Source organism: Hibiscus syriacus, unplaced genomic scaffold (genome assembly GCF_006381635.1).
Source record: "Hibiscus syriacus cultivar Baekdansim isolate YM2019G1 unplaced genomic scaffold, ASM638163v2 tig00006507_pilon, whole genome shotgun sequence".
In the NCBI taxonomy this organism is placed as follows: Eukaryota; Viridiplantae; Streptophyta; class Magnoliopsida; order Malvales; family Malvaceae; genus Hibiscus; species Hibiscus syriacus.
This window is the reverse complement of record NW_024062101.1, coordinates 211,596-229,438: the sequence shown is the minus strand read 5'-3', so window position 1 is coordinate 229,438 and position 17,843 is coordinate 211,596. Positions and strand designations below refer to the sequence as shown.

General features: G+C 32.3%; 1 protein-coding gene across 1 annotated transcript; it reads right to left on the bottom strand.

The window, feature by feature from the left end:
* Nucleotides 1-9,820: 9,820 nt before the first annotated feature.
* On the bottom strand, nucleotides 9,821-11,467 carry LOC120200731 (UDP-glycosyltransferase 74E2-like). Its single transcript, XM_039201495.1, has 2 exons — nucleotides 10,755-11,467; nucleotides 9,821-10,659 (listed from the first exon to the last, which is right to left on the bottom strand). Exons 1-2 carry the CDS (start codon nucleotides 11,394-11,396, stop codon nucleotides 9,937-9,939), a joined length of 1,365 nt encoding a protein of 454 aa, XP_039057426.1. The 5' UTR covers nucleotides 11,397-11,467; the 3' UTR covers nucleotides 9,821-9,936.
* Between the last annotated feature and the right edge of the window lie 6,376 nt (nucleotides 11,468-17,843).

The window sequence follows — 17,843 nt, the reverse complement described above, 5'->3', positions numbered from 1 at the left end:
AGGAAAATATGAGAAATTTCTGCAGAAAAACATACGGGATGTGGGGGTTATAATTCATCCCATAAAAAATGGGTAAATCATGAGTTTAGTCACTGAACTTCCTGCACTTCTTAAAATAGTCTGCCAACTTTACGATTTTACAATTTAATCCTCAATGTTCTTCCAAAATACCAAATTAAATTCACCACTTTAAAATTCCTAAAATTTAGCCCTTAAATTGGGGTGTTACAATTCTCCCCTCTTTAAAAGAATTTGTCCTCGAAATTCATTCATGTCACATAATTGCATAAATAAAACTTCCATCAGTTCTTTCATATCTTTCATGTAACTCTTATAAAAATACGGGTCTTCCACTAATCCTTAACCAGTTGAGTATAGATTATTATCATAACTCTCCCTCATTTCAATAAAAGAATCCGAACGAAAATTTCCATAAAAGAATACAGACAAAAAGTTCCTTGAGGAATCAGTTCAGTCTTGGTTACGAGAATAAGCTCATAAAGCAGTAGCATATCCCAATTTCATTTCCGGAGTCGGGTCAGAATTTCTCAGATAAATAAATCTCACATGGCTCGTGTGGTACTTTACAAAATTCAAATAGACGTTACTGGTATTCCCTTATGCAAAGGTATAGTCTTAACGATAATGCTTATGTTTGCTCGTTAGATATAGGGATTCAACTTTAAAGTTCTGATTCAGAGAAGTATGATTGTAGTCTAGGGGCATGTACTGATAAGACATATTTTGACATTCGACTGGCCGGTCTATCTTGAAATTTTTGACTAAAACCATAGCTCTGATACCACTAAATGTAACCCCTAGACCGATACGGGTAACCCGATCCGATTTGGAGTGTCACATTAGTGCCACCGGAGCGACCCACTGTAAAATATAGAAAACTTAAAACATTTTATCAAAACATGTAAGCTCATAAAATCATTAATCGGTATGCAGAATTAAAACAAATTTTCAGACTCAAATATAAAGCAAAATACAATTACATGCCCCCTAATAACATGTACCAATCTCTGGAAGCAATGCCGGAAGAACTCCCATACTGATGACGATAGATGCACTGGTACAATTCTTTTAACCTACAATGTTGAGTAATAGATTAAGCTTCGGAAAGCTCAGTAATACAAAACTACCAGATGATGCTGAAGAACGTGCAGATACAGATAAACATATGTTTTCTTATTGTTTCTGAACATCTACAGATTTTTATATTGATCAGAGATCCTACTGATATTTCAGATGGTAACGGACAATGAGCTTTCAGTTCAGAGAAATATTTCGGATGACTGAGTTCAGAAGATCAGAATATGTTATCTAGTGTGTTCCCAAAAACCATGTTACTTTTCAAATCTTTTTAAAACATATATATATATATATACCCCTATCCCAACACAACATAATATATAGGTTCCAGAACCATACACCCAACCCACACAACTTGTAAGGCCCTGAGCACAAAGTCGAGGAACCTGCGAAAATACTTCATTCAACAATACCCCCAATTAAAACATTTTTCCATCAATAAACGGAGATATCAGAAATCAAAACAGAATTCAGAAATATATCAGAACAGAATCCATATCAGAAATCAGAACAGAATTCAGGTCATGTATCAGAACAGAATTCAAGTCGGAAATCAGATAAATTATTTATATGATTAGGGAATACACCAGAGTTTATAGATATTATTCAGAGATACTGGATATTCTTATCGGGTAGAGATACACGAATCTTCAGTTTACTGATAGAATGTCGGAAGTTAGAATCACTATTTGAAAAGTTCATTAACTGACAGAATCATCAGTTATTCAGGATATGATTTATCGGGATAATCTTATTCAGACACTTTTCTGAAGCTCTACGAAATCTGAAGGTATTCAGAATCTTTACAATCTATAACGATTAATCCGATTATCGAACAACTACAGATGAATAGCTCCCAGAACCAATACTTATAACTTAACAATTCATTAACCTTCCAGGGTATTTACTCTTTAATACCAAATATTCTTATCCACATATCATCTTCTGAGTCATCACTGAATAGATCTTAAGGAGACAAACAAATATTCTAATGGTCTTTATTTCATTTTCATGTTTCAACTATACCAGGAAATGCTGACGTACTTGATTTATGGTTCATAATCCATAGGGATGATACATCATATAAGTTCATCCGAGTTTCCAAACTTATTCCAATCTCTTACTTAATCCTCAGTCTTTGAGGTTACTTAGTTCATTTAGCAGTAAAGTCCCTTACAGTTACTTCAGGGTTTTCTATAGTAATTCAAACTTCTGAATTTCATATACATATTGCACTTCCGTTCAATTCAATTTGGTAGTCGTAGTTGATTTGTCTAATGAATATCCACTTCTTAATATTGAATGCGATCTAGAGTTTAGCTGAGTTGAATACTTCCAAAATTATCATCAAGCCACACTTGAGAAGACGAGCACGCATTCAAGTAATATCTATGTCGTTCAGGTATTGATATAACTTTAGAGTTGATCTACTCACTTAAATTGTGTTCCATTACTTTTAAAGGTAGTATAATACATATGCTTATTTGGATTCCTTAATTAATCCAAGACATTTACTTAGTTTAGGCTATAAGGTTATTTTGGTAATTTTGGTGTTCCGTTTTATTTCATTCATTTCAGAGCTCAAGGACATCCAATCATTCCTGAGCTTGGTGATATTCTTGGGTCATTTCCATTACAGGGGTATTCTAGTCATTTTACAAATCCAATGTATTTCAATCATTTTCTTCCATCTTACCTTATTATTTAATTCCGATTTATCATCTATTTCAGTCCCTTCGAATAATTCTGATAAAAGAGCACCCCAATAAATTGTTCTTCAGATATTTACTCATAACTCGGATATTTTCGGGTCAAATGTCTTCTCAGATTTTACAAACGGAATATCAGGAATTTTTCTGCACTAAGTCAGGATCTTAACAGTCAAATCCGTACTTAATCGAGTTAAGTATGAATCCTCAAAGTACTTTCTCATTCAGGGTCAACTCGGACTATTTTGCCTCACAATGACATTTTCGTAATTTCTTAACCAGATAATTTCAGTATTTACTCTTAACAAAAATAAATATAATTTAGAGATCCTATGGTTAATTTCTTTTCGGAACATTCTCAAATCTTGAAATGATTCCTCAACAGACTTCTAGTATCGTGCATAAACCCTCTTGATGTTAAAAACCGATTAACCGAATTTTTCAAGCAAAACTAGCATTTCTTATGCACATCTGTAAATTTATCAGATCAATATGCATTTTCAGAGTTATTAACCAACTTCCAAGGACAATTCTTGTCATCCTACAACATAAGGGTATTTTCGTAACTTTACCCTATCAGAATATTCTCATGATTTCCCATCCAAATACCTTTGATGAAATAAATTATATGATACAGATCTAAATTGATTCCTTTATCACTAAACACAGAACTTGTAATTTTAATTCTAACAATTCCTCAGTTTCTTATAAAAGTTATCTAAACCATAATCAGTTACTGAACCTTTTTACCATATTCAGATCAAGTGTAGAAATTAATGAACTCCGCAAAAGTGACCAACATATCTTATTCATGCATTTACCAATATAAACATGTTCCATAAAGCATAAGGTGGTAGTAAAGTATTACCTCGATTTTCGTGTAATACTGATTGACCATAAAAATTTCATTCGAACGCCTTTGATCTTTAATTCAACTTCCAATAAATCCTTAGATACATATCAACATAAATTATATAAAAAAACGGAGCTTAATTGCGATAAACGGATCAAATCGGGTGATAAATCAGTAAAAAATAGCTTACCGGGTTCGAATTTGGAGAAACGGGCTTCGGATTCGAATTCAGGACGTCGAAAGCATAAAATATGACTTTTTGAAAATTTGGAATTTTCGGTCAAAATCAAATTCAACGGGTTTGATTGGAAATTTCGAGGCATTCAGGTCCGAATTTTGAAAAACAAACTGCGGAATCGGATTTGGAAAGTCAAAAAATGTCAGGATAGGTATACTCGGTCAAAATCAAAGGTCGTTTAATATCCGGTCAATGTTTTGGTCAATTGTGGTCAACGTCGGTCAACGCATATCAACAGTCAACATTCGACCATTTTACACAAATATTACCCTAACAGAAATTAATTACTAAATTAGTCACATTCTGCAAATATTTACTAAACTAACACCCGAATTTTATACAAATAGCACCCAAACAAAATTTAATTATAAAATTATCACCCATACGATGTCCACTCTCGGGTGTGGCGTGTGCGGCGCGTGAACAGTGCTACGGTGTCGAAAAATTCCTGAAAAAATTTCTAAAAATTATTTTAAGGTATTTTGAGACACTTACCAAGTTCGGTTCACAATTTTGAACGGCGGAGAGCTCGATTCCGAAACGTCGGAAACTTTGACCGGTTCACCTCCTCACGCGCCGCTGTCGACGGAGACAAGGAGAACACCGGCAGACTCAGAACGGCACAAGGAACACGATGGTGTGGGAGGTGTCGTAAACGGATGACCGGATCGTCGTGAATCAACGAAAAACCAACTAAAATTGAGTTATTACCGACGATACTTCTAACTGAAATTAACGATGAATGGCGACGATTCACGACGAAAGATTTGAGGGGTTTTGTTTCTCGATCGACAACGAACACGATGGTGGTTTCGGTTCGTCGATCGAAGGTCAGACGACGAATAGATCGGAGTTGAAAAGAGGGTTGTTGGAGAGGAAAATCTGAGAAATTTCTACAGAAAAATATACGGGGTGTGAGGTTATAATTCATCCCATAAAGAAAATGGGTAAACCATGAATTTAGTCACTAAACTTCCTGTACTTCTTAAAATGATCTGATAACTTTACGATTTTACAATTTAATCCTCAATGTTCTTCCAAAATACCAAAATTAAATTCACCACTTTAAAATTCCTAAAATTTAGCCCCTAAATTGGGGTGTTACAATAAATGTGGAGATGCTCATTAATTAAATCTTAATGGTAGACTCAAGTATCAATGAGTCAGTTTTCTAGACCTTTGGCCACTTTTGTTTTATAAAGAAGCCTGTGAAGAAAGAGGTAAAAATTATAGGTTTAATACCACTAGTTGTTGGTTAAAAATATATTATATTTATACGAATTAATTTATCTCAGTGGTTAAAGTAATCATTGTTGTTCATAGAAATTTTGAATTTGAGCATCAGCAATTGCAAGGGTGATTGTACGTTTATTGTCAAATAGTTGAGAGTATTTAAAACATATATATATATATATATATATATATATATATATATATATATATATATATATATATATATATATATATATATATATATATAAACACACGCTCACAGAGGAATAGTCTAGCCTTGAGGTTTGTGTAATAACCAAATTGGTTATTTCTAGATTTTAAATTGATTTATATGATTTAAATCACACGCACACAAAGTGCCCCCATATTGCTTTATATGATTTAAATTGATTGCTATTTTGCTTGGTTATTTCATTTTCGACCGCTAATTACTTTAGTAGGGAAGTCGTAGTCCAGGATTGAGGGAATGTAGGGATCCATTTCCTCCATCTGTTGGATGTCATTTTCTATGGAGCAAAAAAAATTACTTTTTAAATACTTGTAGATTTTAATAATTAAAAGTAGCAAAATTATTTTTAATTACTAATAGATTTTTAATTCCTATCTAGTCTTGTAAATGAACTGAACGTTCAGCGAACCGTTCATGAACCATGCGGCGGGAAGTTCGTTTATGTTCGTTTATTTATTAAATGAACGAACATGAATAAGATTTTGCGTTCGTTTAATTAAATGAACGAACATGAACAAGATTTTGCGTTCGTTTAATTAAATGAACGAACATGAACAAAGGGCTCGTTTATTCATTTACGTTCGTGAACGTTCGATTATATGTTCGTTCATTTATGTTAGAACAGAGGACAAATTGAATTTGTTACGAATATTATTAAAGTTGTTTGGATTTCAAGAAAATTCTTTTGTTGAACAAATTAACTTTAAGACTTTATTATGTTCATATATCTTATTTATGATTTATGTATGTTTTTGTCGTATTCGAACAAATTAACTCTAAAATTGATGGTTATATTAATGAATTTTAAGTTGTTATTCTTGTTGTTTACTTTTTTTACATTCATTTGTTGTGTTCGAATAAGTTTGTTTTTAGTGTTTGTGTTATTTGTTTATGTTCATTTATGTTAGTTCATTTGTGTTCATTTATCATTTAAATGAACGAACTATATTCCTTAATGAACGAACATGAACAATTTTTTTTGTTCATTTATGTTCGTGTCGTTCGTTTATTTAATAAACTAACGAACATGAACATATCCGTTCGCGTGCGTTCGGTTCGTTTACAGGCCTATTCCTATCTGTTGGGTCAAGCAGGGAATCTAATTTTTAAACAAATTTATTAATGGTATTAGTCAATTGAATTAAAAATTAATTATGAAATAACCTATAATGACAAGATTTATATTGAATTTAAGTTTGAATTCACATTGAACTTTGGGTACAATCTACTCTTCTCTCTTTTTCTTTTAAAAAAAATTATCCACAAGCATATTACTCTTTTAAGTTTTGAACATTTTAGTGTCATGCCTCTTGTAAATTGTGACATGTTTCATTAAAAAATATCAATTTAGAGATTAATAACATAAGTAAAAACCTACAAATCAAATTAAAGAATATCAAGGACTAAAAATCAATTTATACCAAAATTTTAAAAGATATTTTTTACGGTTTAATAAAAAATAAATATTTAAACTATTCTTCTTATTCATTTTAGGTGCCTAATATTTTTTTCCATTACTATTTTAATGATACTTGGTGGATTTATAATTTTTTTAAAAACAATTATTTAGAAATTTAAAATTATTTTTTTAAATCTCCAAAAAAATCTAAAATCTCGAGAAAAACATTTTAAACTCTCAACCTTCCTAGCTCCAAACTCTTAGTTATTATCGTCGGCCATCTTCTGATGTTGTCGCTATCATCGAACGACCACCCTCTTATCGTCGCCTATTCACTAATTGATGATTACACTTGTTGTCGCCCAATTCCTAAATCCCTAAAATTTAAATCCTTAAAATCTTTAGTACCCGAACCTTAATCCCTAATCCATCCCCCTTCCAACCGCCCCTTCCCCCTTATCGTAGTCGTGATGAGTTTCTGGGGACTAGATAAGGAAAGGATTATGGATTAGAGATTAGAGATTTGCGTATTAAGGATTTTAAGAATTTAGAGATATAGGGGATTGAGACAAGGATAAGGACGATGGCAGATCAATGGGTGGGCAACAAAATATATGAATTCAACAAAACAATATCTTATAGTTGGAAACCATTTGTGTGCTTTACCCAAAAAATGAAACACCTTAAATATATAAAATATATAATTTAGACATTTATATTTTAATTAATTTTTTTCTAATAGAGTTGGGAGTGATCATGTTTATTAATAAAAGTTGACATGAATTCAACATATGCCACTACTCAAATCTCACCAATTCTTCAAAAGTTTCTCTCATCTCCCACCACCCTCATGCCCAACTTCTTACCAAAGTCCCAAGTATTCTTTGCTTCCCTGATGATAACCTTCTTTTTTCTATTACACATACTTCATCTTCTTGTTAATTTCTCAATCCTTCTCAAATCTGACAAATTCTTGTTTTGGATTTGAATTTCTTCTCAGGCCAGCAGCGAACTGTTCTCTTTCCTCTAAAAAAAGTGATTATGATTAAAGGGAGTTTAATAACTCTCCTACAAGGAACGGAACCACGACTCTAATTTAAGAGGACAAAGTATAATTAATTATAAAAAATGAGAGGGACAAAAATATAATTAACCATAGAAATGAGGGAACAAAATCAAAATAAACTAAAATTTAGATCTCTAATTTAATATTTATTCATATATATTTCAATAAAAAAAATATGGGGTAGTAGCCCCGAGGCCAAGCATAGCTTCGTCACGGTCTCCTACATTACCTCCATCCTGTCTATTATTCAATTGAATTTTTATTGGTTTAGATGTTAAAATTATTATCCGCTACAGATTAGAAACAGATATGAATAATCATCTTAAAATATTTATTATTCGAATAATATCATTTATGCAGATGTAAATTACAGATTAAAGTATTCGGCTTCTACTCTATACTACAAATGAAAAATATATTTGCTTCAGATATTCACATATGATTTAAAATTTCAAATTCAAATATAATACTTAATTTAAATTGTTAAGAGATTTGCTAATTTAGATCATCAAACAAAATTATAGATATCTAACCCACAACCATCCCCAGATACTATTAATGAGTCAAATTTTATGATTAACATCGGTAATATATATATGTTATAGATTTAGTTATTATACTCTAATTTAGTTAACTTTTAGATTTTATAGTTTTTAGAATTTGAAAATGAAGTCATAACCTAAGAAGATAATACATAAACAATATACCTAGATTGGAACAACTTAAATGGATGAAATTAGAAAATAAGAGTTAAATTTATATTTATCGCACGATCATTGATTAATAGTATGATTAAATAAATTTCACTACCATTATTTAAATAATTAAAATCTAAAAAAATAGGGTAACAGGATTGGAAATCACCAACTTTAAGTATACATATTTGATAAAAAGTGAATATTATTCTATTTAGAAGTCATAACTTTGAATAGTTATATTTGCAGAGTGTGTATGTGTTATCAATTAATTAAAAATATTCTAAACAGACACTATCTTATAGTCATCTCATACTATTCAAAAATTTAAAAAAATTAAATAAAAGTACACATATTAATTGATAAAAGTACAGCTCCTTCGAACTTGCTGTGGTTAAGCGTATTAACCATGTTACATGTTTTTCTGGAAGGGGAAAGATAAGCTTATAAAGGGTGCTAGAGTTTGTTGGGTAAAGATATACACTCCCAAATCTGAGGGAGGCCTAGGCTTACATAATTTGAAAGTTTGGAACAAAGCGTGCTCTCTATTTTTGATTCGTAGGCTGCTGCTTAATGAGGGGTCTATTTGGATTGCATGGATTCAGGAATATGTTCTTAAGGGTATCTCTTTTTGGCTGCATGCTTGTCCTCATCATTGCAGCTGGACCTGGAGAAATCTGGTGCATCTTCGTGATATGACTGCTCTTTTGCCTGATTTATTACATGCTGTTCTAAATTTCATCTCGAACATTTGGAAAGCTGTTAAGGAGCAAGGGCCAAAGATTACCTGGGAGAGGATCATTTGGCACCCTGGGAATGTTCCTAGGAATTCCATGGTTGCTTGGATAGCCACTGTAGATAAACTGTCAACAAGGAGCATATCGGTGTCTTTTGGGATGAATGTTGGTGAATTGTGCTTGCTTTGTAAAAGGGAGGTTGAGTCTCTTTTTTTAGTGTGAATTTTCAAAGGTCACGTGGAATGCTTCTTTATGTGCTCACGGGATTACAAGAGTAGTCTTGAGTTGGGATTATGAATTGTTTTGGGTGTGCAACAATTTGAAAGGACGATCTCTTGCGGCTATGATTTTAAAGTTAGCTTGGAATGGATGTGTCTTCGTGCTGTGGAAGGAAAGAAACAAAAGATTTTTCAAGCAAATTGAGTCCTCTGTTGAGATGGTTTTCAAGCAGGTACAAGAGATTGTTAAACTTAAACTTGGAGGTAGAATCAAGTATAGTCAATTGTTTAGGCATAGTAACATCTGTTTGAATTGGGATTTACTTGTATAGGGGTTGGATTGAGTTGTAAATAGCTCTCATATACTCTTGCATAAAAAGCTAGGGTGATTTTGATTTGTTGGAATACAAAGAGCAAATTCATCTAAAAAACTTATTCATAATAAGGAGAGTGATATGGTACTAATTGCATGTAATTTTTGCCACAAATTCCTCAATATTCTTGTCAGAGCTTCCACCTTCATCAATAGCATCTATGGCTAGTTTCTTCCATTTCCCTGAGTTCCGTTTGATATCCAAGCTTCTATCTCCTTCCATTACTTCCCTTACACACCGTTGAATCTCCTCCTTTGTGATGATCCCATTTCCATCCTTTTTAACTCTGATTCCCACCTCCCAAACATCAGCCACAAACTTTGCATTGGTCGGTTGATCAGTCCATTGGGGCATCGCAATCATGGGCACCCCTAAGCTCAATGCCTCGAGCGTGGAGTTCCAGCCACAGTGAGTCATGAAACAACCCACCGCCCTATGACTCAAAACATCTAACTGTGGACTCCATGAAACCAATAATCCTTTCTCCGATGTTTCTCCTATGAAGTTACCGGGAAGCTTATTTTGCTCTGTATCTCGAACTACCCACAAGAAGTGTCTGTTGGTTGATTTCAAACCCATGGCCAGTTCCCCCATTTGCTGCTCTGTTAAACCGGCTATGCTTCCAAATGCTACGTAGATAACCGAGCCTGTTTCTTTCGAGTTTAGCCACTTGATGCAAAGGTCGGTGTAGGGTTCGAAGAGGTGGAGACCATAATCATCGTCGTCTTTCAATCGTTTGTCTAAATACATGGATGGAATTGTGGGACCGATAGTCTTGATTGGCCATTTGCTTGCCAACCACTTGATTATCTGTAAGAAATTATTAGCAGAATGAAACAAATGGACTCAAAGGCACAAGCAAATGGTAAAACAGAAGAATACTGAAGAATCTGAATGGAGCTAACCTCGTGTTCCAGCTTATCGTAAGTGTTACAGAAGGTCCAATCGGCTTCCTGAAAATTTGAGAACTGGCTTCTCATAAGATTCCACAAAGCTGGATACGACCCTGATTTATCATACGCAGTTGATGGCAAATCACTGATCTCTAGTTCCGGCATTGACGGCAACGAAACAACGGCATTCGTCCGAATCTGTTCTTCCGATGGCATACTAAGAGTCCCCAGTTTCAAATGATAAAAAATGGCGTTCACTGCCCAACACTGGGTGAAAAACGAGGCTCCTTGTAAACCAAACCGTTTAGCCACTTCCAACGCCCACGGCATACCCGAGTCGTAAACCAACACTTTAGCTCGATGTTGGTGCTTCTCGATGAACTGGGCTAGTCTTTCTGGGATCAATGATTCGTAAAGTCGGATAAATTCGTCGATGTTGGTGGTTGCTTCGCCTTCTTGGAAGTCGATGGACTGGAAGTCGATTGAAGATGCAGAGGGTTGCATGGATTTGGAAGTGGTGACGAGGGTGACCTTTAGGCCTTTCGAGGCTAAGCGTTTGGAGAATTGAAGCATTGGGTTGATGTGACCTTGAATTGGGAAAGGTAAAACCAGGACATGGTGAACTTCATCATGTTTCTGCTGCTGCTTCTCCATCGATTTCCCTCAAAATTTCTCAGGTTTTGACCACACCTCTCAGAATATTTCTATTTTTTAAAGCACAAAAAAGTATAGGTAGGCGTTAATGTCGCACCTCGTATATATAATACATTTATAGATAAGTCTCTGATTATAGGGTGTTTTGTAGAATTCTCGATTATTAAAAGTTATAAAATGGTCATTCGACTATAGTGTTGTTTTATGAATCATCAACTATTAAAAATTACAAAAATGATCACTCGATTATTCATATATTTTAAACTCGTAATTTTTCGTTAAAAATTTGATGGTCGTCTGAGCTTGATGATAACCTGTGAACTGAGATATAATAAAATCATATTTTAATGATGTCTATTGACACTACCGTTGCTTTCAAGCACTAAGTCAATAATATAATATTTCAAGCACTGACTTGAAGACATAATGTAAACGGATAGTCGATCCATAAAATACAACTCAAATAGTTCTGAGATCAAATTTTATCATATCTCAATCAACATGTTAACGTCCAACTCAGACGACTGCAAATTTTTTAATGAAAATAGACAAGTTTAAAACATTTGAATAGTCAAATGATCATTTTATAACTTTTATTATAAGAAGACTCAACAAAATAATATCATATAATCAATTGACTATTTTAAAACTTTTAACCTTGGGACTAAAAAAATTGGCGTCCTTACACTATAATTATATTGTATTTTTATGATTCTTGCATGATCAGATAATGTAGATACTGTGCACCAATCAAAATATGGATTGGGTTAAATTGAAGTGGATCCCTTTCGTATGATGTGTGCATGTGTAACTGTGGTAAATTCCTATCAAACATATGGATTATAAAAGTATTAAACCTTTTGAAAATTATAAATTTTATGTTGAAGGGATCTTTATTTAAGTTTTTCATGAAATACATTCAAAATCGACGAAATTAATCAAAAAAATATTAATTTTTTAGATGTTTAGAGGTTTTTTTAGATTTACGAGATTTTGAGAGTTTGTTTTAAAATTTGAACGGTTAAAAACATTATTTCAAGAAGATGAACAACATACTTCAAAATTAACATCATCATACGACCATTGAAAGAGATCAAAGTATTAATATGTCAAACTTTTAAATAAATTTTTGTCGATTTTGAACAGATTTCCTGGAAAGCCAATCTTAGGAGAAGAAAAAAAAGTGAAATGAGAACATTTTAGTACCAATTTTACATTGAAGTAAACTATTTATATGTTCACTCAAAAATGATACACCCTTAAAGTTTATTGTCTAAAACGTCATTTTGGACATTAATAGTAGTCGCCAAAATGATGTCATTTTAGTTTGACAAGTCATGTTAACAACAGTTAGTCATACATCGTCTCATTATTAACTTAACGATGGAGTAACATAATTGAATATAAAATTAAAATTATGTGCTATAATTGATAAATTAAAAGTTTAATGATATAAACGAGTTAACGGAAAAAGTTAAATGGTATCTCGTGTAGTTTACCCTAAAAATACTGAATCTAAAACGAATGTCAAATGAAAAAGTTTACCTTTAGTTTTTAGGTAAATTACACCCATGACCTCTTAACTATGAACATATTCTATTTTAACTATCAATCTTTTAATTTTGTCAATTAAACAACGTAACTATTTAAGTGTTGTCAATCAAGCTAACAGTTGTTAACATTTAACGGAAGAGCTGAAGTGGTTGTGAAAAATTAGTCTAATTACATATTAGTCCTCATTACTTGCACATTCTATCAATTTGATCATAATTTTAATTCAATTTAATAAATTTAATAGTTTAATAAAATTATAACTAAATTGATAGAATGTGTAAGGATTGAATGTGTAATTTATATATGTAAGCAATAAGGACTAAATATGTAATTTATATTACTTTTAACAGCCACTTCAGCTCTTTCATTAAATGTTAGCGGTTGATGGATTGATTTGCAATACTTAAATAGTTAAGTAGTTTGATTGATAAAAAAAAAAATTATGGTCAAAATATAATCTGGCCATAGTTAGGTGATCATAGGTGTAGTTTACTTTTTAATATAAAGAAATGAACAGTGGATATATATAAAAGAAAGGCTAGCCAGCTTTTCTTGTGCATTATTTATTATGCTTTTGAAATTGTTTTTGGGTTAGTGTTTGTCATTTCTTCACACAAAAAGTGTACATCTTTTTTTTAATATAATTGATTTCGTATCATAATAATATTACTTATATCATGAAACTTTAACTTTATCATTACGTGTAATTTTGTTTTTCCTTTTTTTATTAATTTGAAATAAATATAAGTAGCATTTATTTAAAAAAACTCAAATTTGAAACTGAAAACAAGTACATCCCATATGTCATCAGTGACACCATGCTTTTGGTGAAGGTACTACATATGGGGCCAAACTTGCTTTGGACATTTCTTTTTTTAGTTCGAGTACATTGAATCTTGCATGATTTATTAATTATATAATAAAATTACTCGTATAAAAATAAATAAAATTATTTGATACTTAAATTTATCTATTTTAATATCTCATGCTTTAGTTAAAATTTATAGTTTTAAATTTTATAGTAACAATCTAATTTGATTCTAATTCAAGTTTTGAAGATTTAAGTATCACACGGAATCATCGAAGTAATTAATCATTTTTCTTTAAAACATTTTCTCAAAACCCATAAACCATAACACATAACTATAAATCCTAAATAAATAGCATAGTTTAAATTTACGAAATATTGAGCTCTAAATATTACATTAGAAATCTCAAAACAAGTTTACAAAATAGAGTCCCGACTAAGTACAGTAAGGTTTATGATATACATGCTCTCTACAATAGTACATGATGTACCATGATCAACGACGGTTGGAACTCTGGTATAACGAGGGTGCTCCTTGATCTCCACCTAAATACCTACGAACGAAAATACATTCTGAACGCTAAGTTACGAGCTCAGTGCCACATAAATAACTCTAAGTATATTGCATGCATTCATAACATATACATGCCAACGAATATGGCCAAAGAAGAAATACAATCAATGTCGCACATATTCACAATCACAATATAACATTAAGTATGAGATTAATATGCATCAAATTCCCGTTCACAATACACAAGTGGACGTCATGGTGTAATCTGAAGCCTCACGTGCATCACATGACTCACACCCCTCTAGCCAACTAAGATAAGTACTTTGGATGAGACTCCAGTTACACACACATCAAGAATGTTCACCCAACTAGTTATATACTCCTCCATAATATAAGATGAGTTTAGCTCACATCAACATTAGAGTAACATTTAACTAGCATTCTTTCAGTGTCTCAACATGACTTTTAGAATATCTTGATTTAATATAAAATTAATTAACTCATCATCTATCATGTCAAATCATCAATAATAACAAATTAAATACATAATTGTATCTATGAATAGACAATATTGAATTGTACTGAGAAATTGGAAGTATCTTAGTTGGATGTTTCTCTAATGCTAATGTAACCTAGACTCATCTTACAATTTGGAGGAGAAGACTAGTCGAGTGAATATTCCTGATGAATATGTGACCAGATCTCACCCGAGATACTTGGTATTGTGAACCAGTTAAATGTAAAATCATGATGCGTGCGTGACCTGGATCTCATCCAAAGTACCTACGTTAGTGGTTAGAGTGGTGAGAGTCATGCGATGCACGTCATATCCAAGACTACATCATGATGTCCACTTGTGTGTTGTGGATGAACACTTGATGCACGTGTGACCCGAACCTCATCCTTGATGTTATAATATGATTATGGATATGTGCGACATTGATTGCATTGCTTCTCTGACCATAATTGTTGGCATGCTTATGTTATGAATGTTTGCAATATAGTAGCGTTATTTGTGCGACATTGAACTCATAACTCAATGTTTAAAATATGTTTCCATTTGAAGGTATTTAGGTGAAAATCAAGGAGCACCATCATAAGAACAAAGTTCCAATTGTTGTTGATTAGAATATGTCGTGTATTATTATAGAGAGCATGTATATCATAAACCTTACTTATACTCAATTGTAACTCTATTTTGTAAATTTATTTTGAAAGTCTGTACTATTTGGAGCTTCATATTTTGTAAACTTAAACTATAGTACTTATTTTAGATTTATAATTACCCCATTATGATATGTGGACTTTGAAAAATTATTTTAAAGAAAAATTATTAACCGCTTTGGTAATCTCATGTGACATTCAATCTTTTTTTAAACTTGGGCCGAAATTAGATTAGTGTGGTGTACTTATTATTCTTTAAAATAACTTTTATGAATTGTCAGATTTTAAACCTTTAATATGTTCAATTTTCAAATTTGTTATTACGTAGGAAATTTTATCAAATAAATTATAGTAAATAATAAGATAAATCAAAAGGTAGTAGAACAGTTATAAAAATTATAGATCATGAATTTAGCCTTCTAACACGATTTCTTTTAAATGAGAAACATCTTATAAATCAAAGAATAAAACTATAACATCAACTCCTAACTTATTCATTCAAAAATAACATAAAATTCTATCATATAATATTTGAAATATCATAAATATAATATTAATAAAAATATATTTAATTTTAAAATACTTGTCAAAGAGTAACATCATTTGAATATCATATCAATATTAAATAAAATATTTAATAAATTTACACAATAAATAATTAGGTGTCGATATCCCTTATTTAGAGATAATATTATCCAAAAGAGAATAAATTATGCAATACCTAATACATTGATGAGAATGACATTTACATCATTTGAAGAAAATAGTGTTTGTGTTGAAAAATAAATAAAATACAAGAATTAAAATAAAACTAAAAATATATTTTAAAAATTGATAAATTATTTGGATTTTAAACAATTTATATGAAAATAGCCCAAAAAATTGGAAATTACAAAAAAACCTATATGTTTTGTCGAAACGGTTTTTTTTCGGGGAGATACGAGATTTTGCAAACCACGTCATTTTTAATTAATCTCTTTCTTGTGATAAATTTTAATTAAAAGTGAATGTGATTTAAAAAAACCGTTCCGACAGCTTGGCGACTCTGCTGGGGACATTTTTTCAGAGAGTCAGGCCATTAGTCGATTAATAAATTGTCTTTGCAAATAAAATTACAAGTTCATTCTAATTTGGTTTTTGATCCCTTGTTTGATTTTAAATAAGTTATGTTTGCATTTTGACTCGTAATTTGCTTAACCACTAAATAGTTGTACTGATCTATTTGTTAATGTTTTTAGAGTAAATAATTCTTCAGGGTCTTGAGTTTTTTGTTCAGTGTTGTTTGTTTTGCTTTCGCTTTTCCTCACACACTGCACAACTGCATTTGCATAACATGAGCTAAAACCCCGCTCCGTCCTATTTAAGTAGGAGTAAGTAACTACTCCCTCGTGTGGTTTTCACCTCCGTGCGGGATAGTGAAACGCTCCTTGGGCTCACGCCTTATGATCCTCGTGAGGTTTTCACCTCCACAATGACATAAGGAAGTGTGCCCCTCGAATTGAACTCGACATGAAAGACTGTGATGGGTCAAGATTGAGGGTTTGGTAGCCCAAGGGGGCACCGACAAAGGACAATTCGAGGACCCCTTACTTTAGAACCAAACCCATCATGTAGTAAAATTAGAACCCAATACGACCTTACCAGACCATATGATCTGTGAGGAGAGTACACAAGGAAAAGCTTATTTGAGAATTCTTTAGTTAATTTCTCGAATAAATGTATGAGAACTAGAAATCATGCGGTTAGGTTTAATTTCTTGGATAAGCATGCGAACTAGACGGCATGAGGTTAGGATGTTCTATAAACAAAGCATATGGGTAGAAATCATGACTGGGTAGGATCTACTAAAGCATGATTGGGTTGCTAACATGTGGGGTAGGTTTTATAGATAAATTGAATTATGTTTAATCAATTCATTTATGATTACTGACTGAATTTCTTTCATTTTCTTTACTTTGTCCTCATCTTGCATTACACTATTCATCTCGTTGATGTTGATCCATGACTGATGTCCATATAGAAGACTAGTATTATGGAATGAATAATTCAAAAAGAGGTAGAGGACAATGCAGACGTCTTGATATGGTCTGAGCAGTCCTAACTAACAAATGGAGACAGTTTATCGCCAGGGTATGTATCAGAGCTGAGAGGGTATACTCACATCAACGTTTGTCAGAATGATCTGAACGAGCTGAAAGAGATTTGGGGAAAATGGGAAGCTTCCGATAAGTAGTTGTTTTATCAACTCTATGGTGACATTTCATATCTCCTTGATGTCCCATTGATCGGAATCTATTTAGGCTCTAGCTCAGTTTTGGAATCCCGCTTATAGTTGTTTTACATTTGGCCGGGTAGACCTATACCTACTATAGAGGAGTATTGTGCCTTGATTCATTGTCCGAGGTTC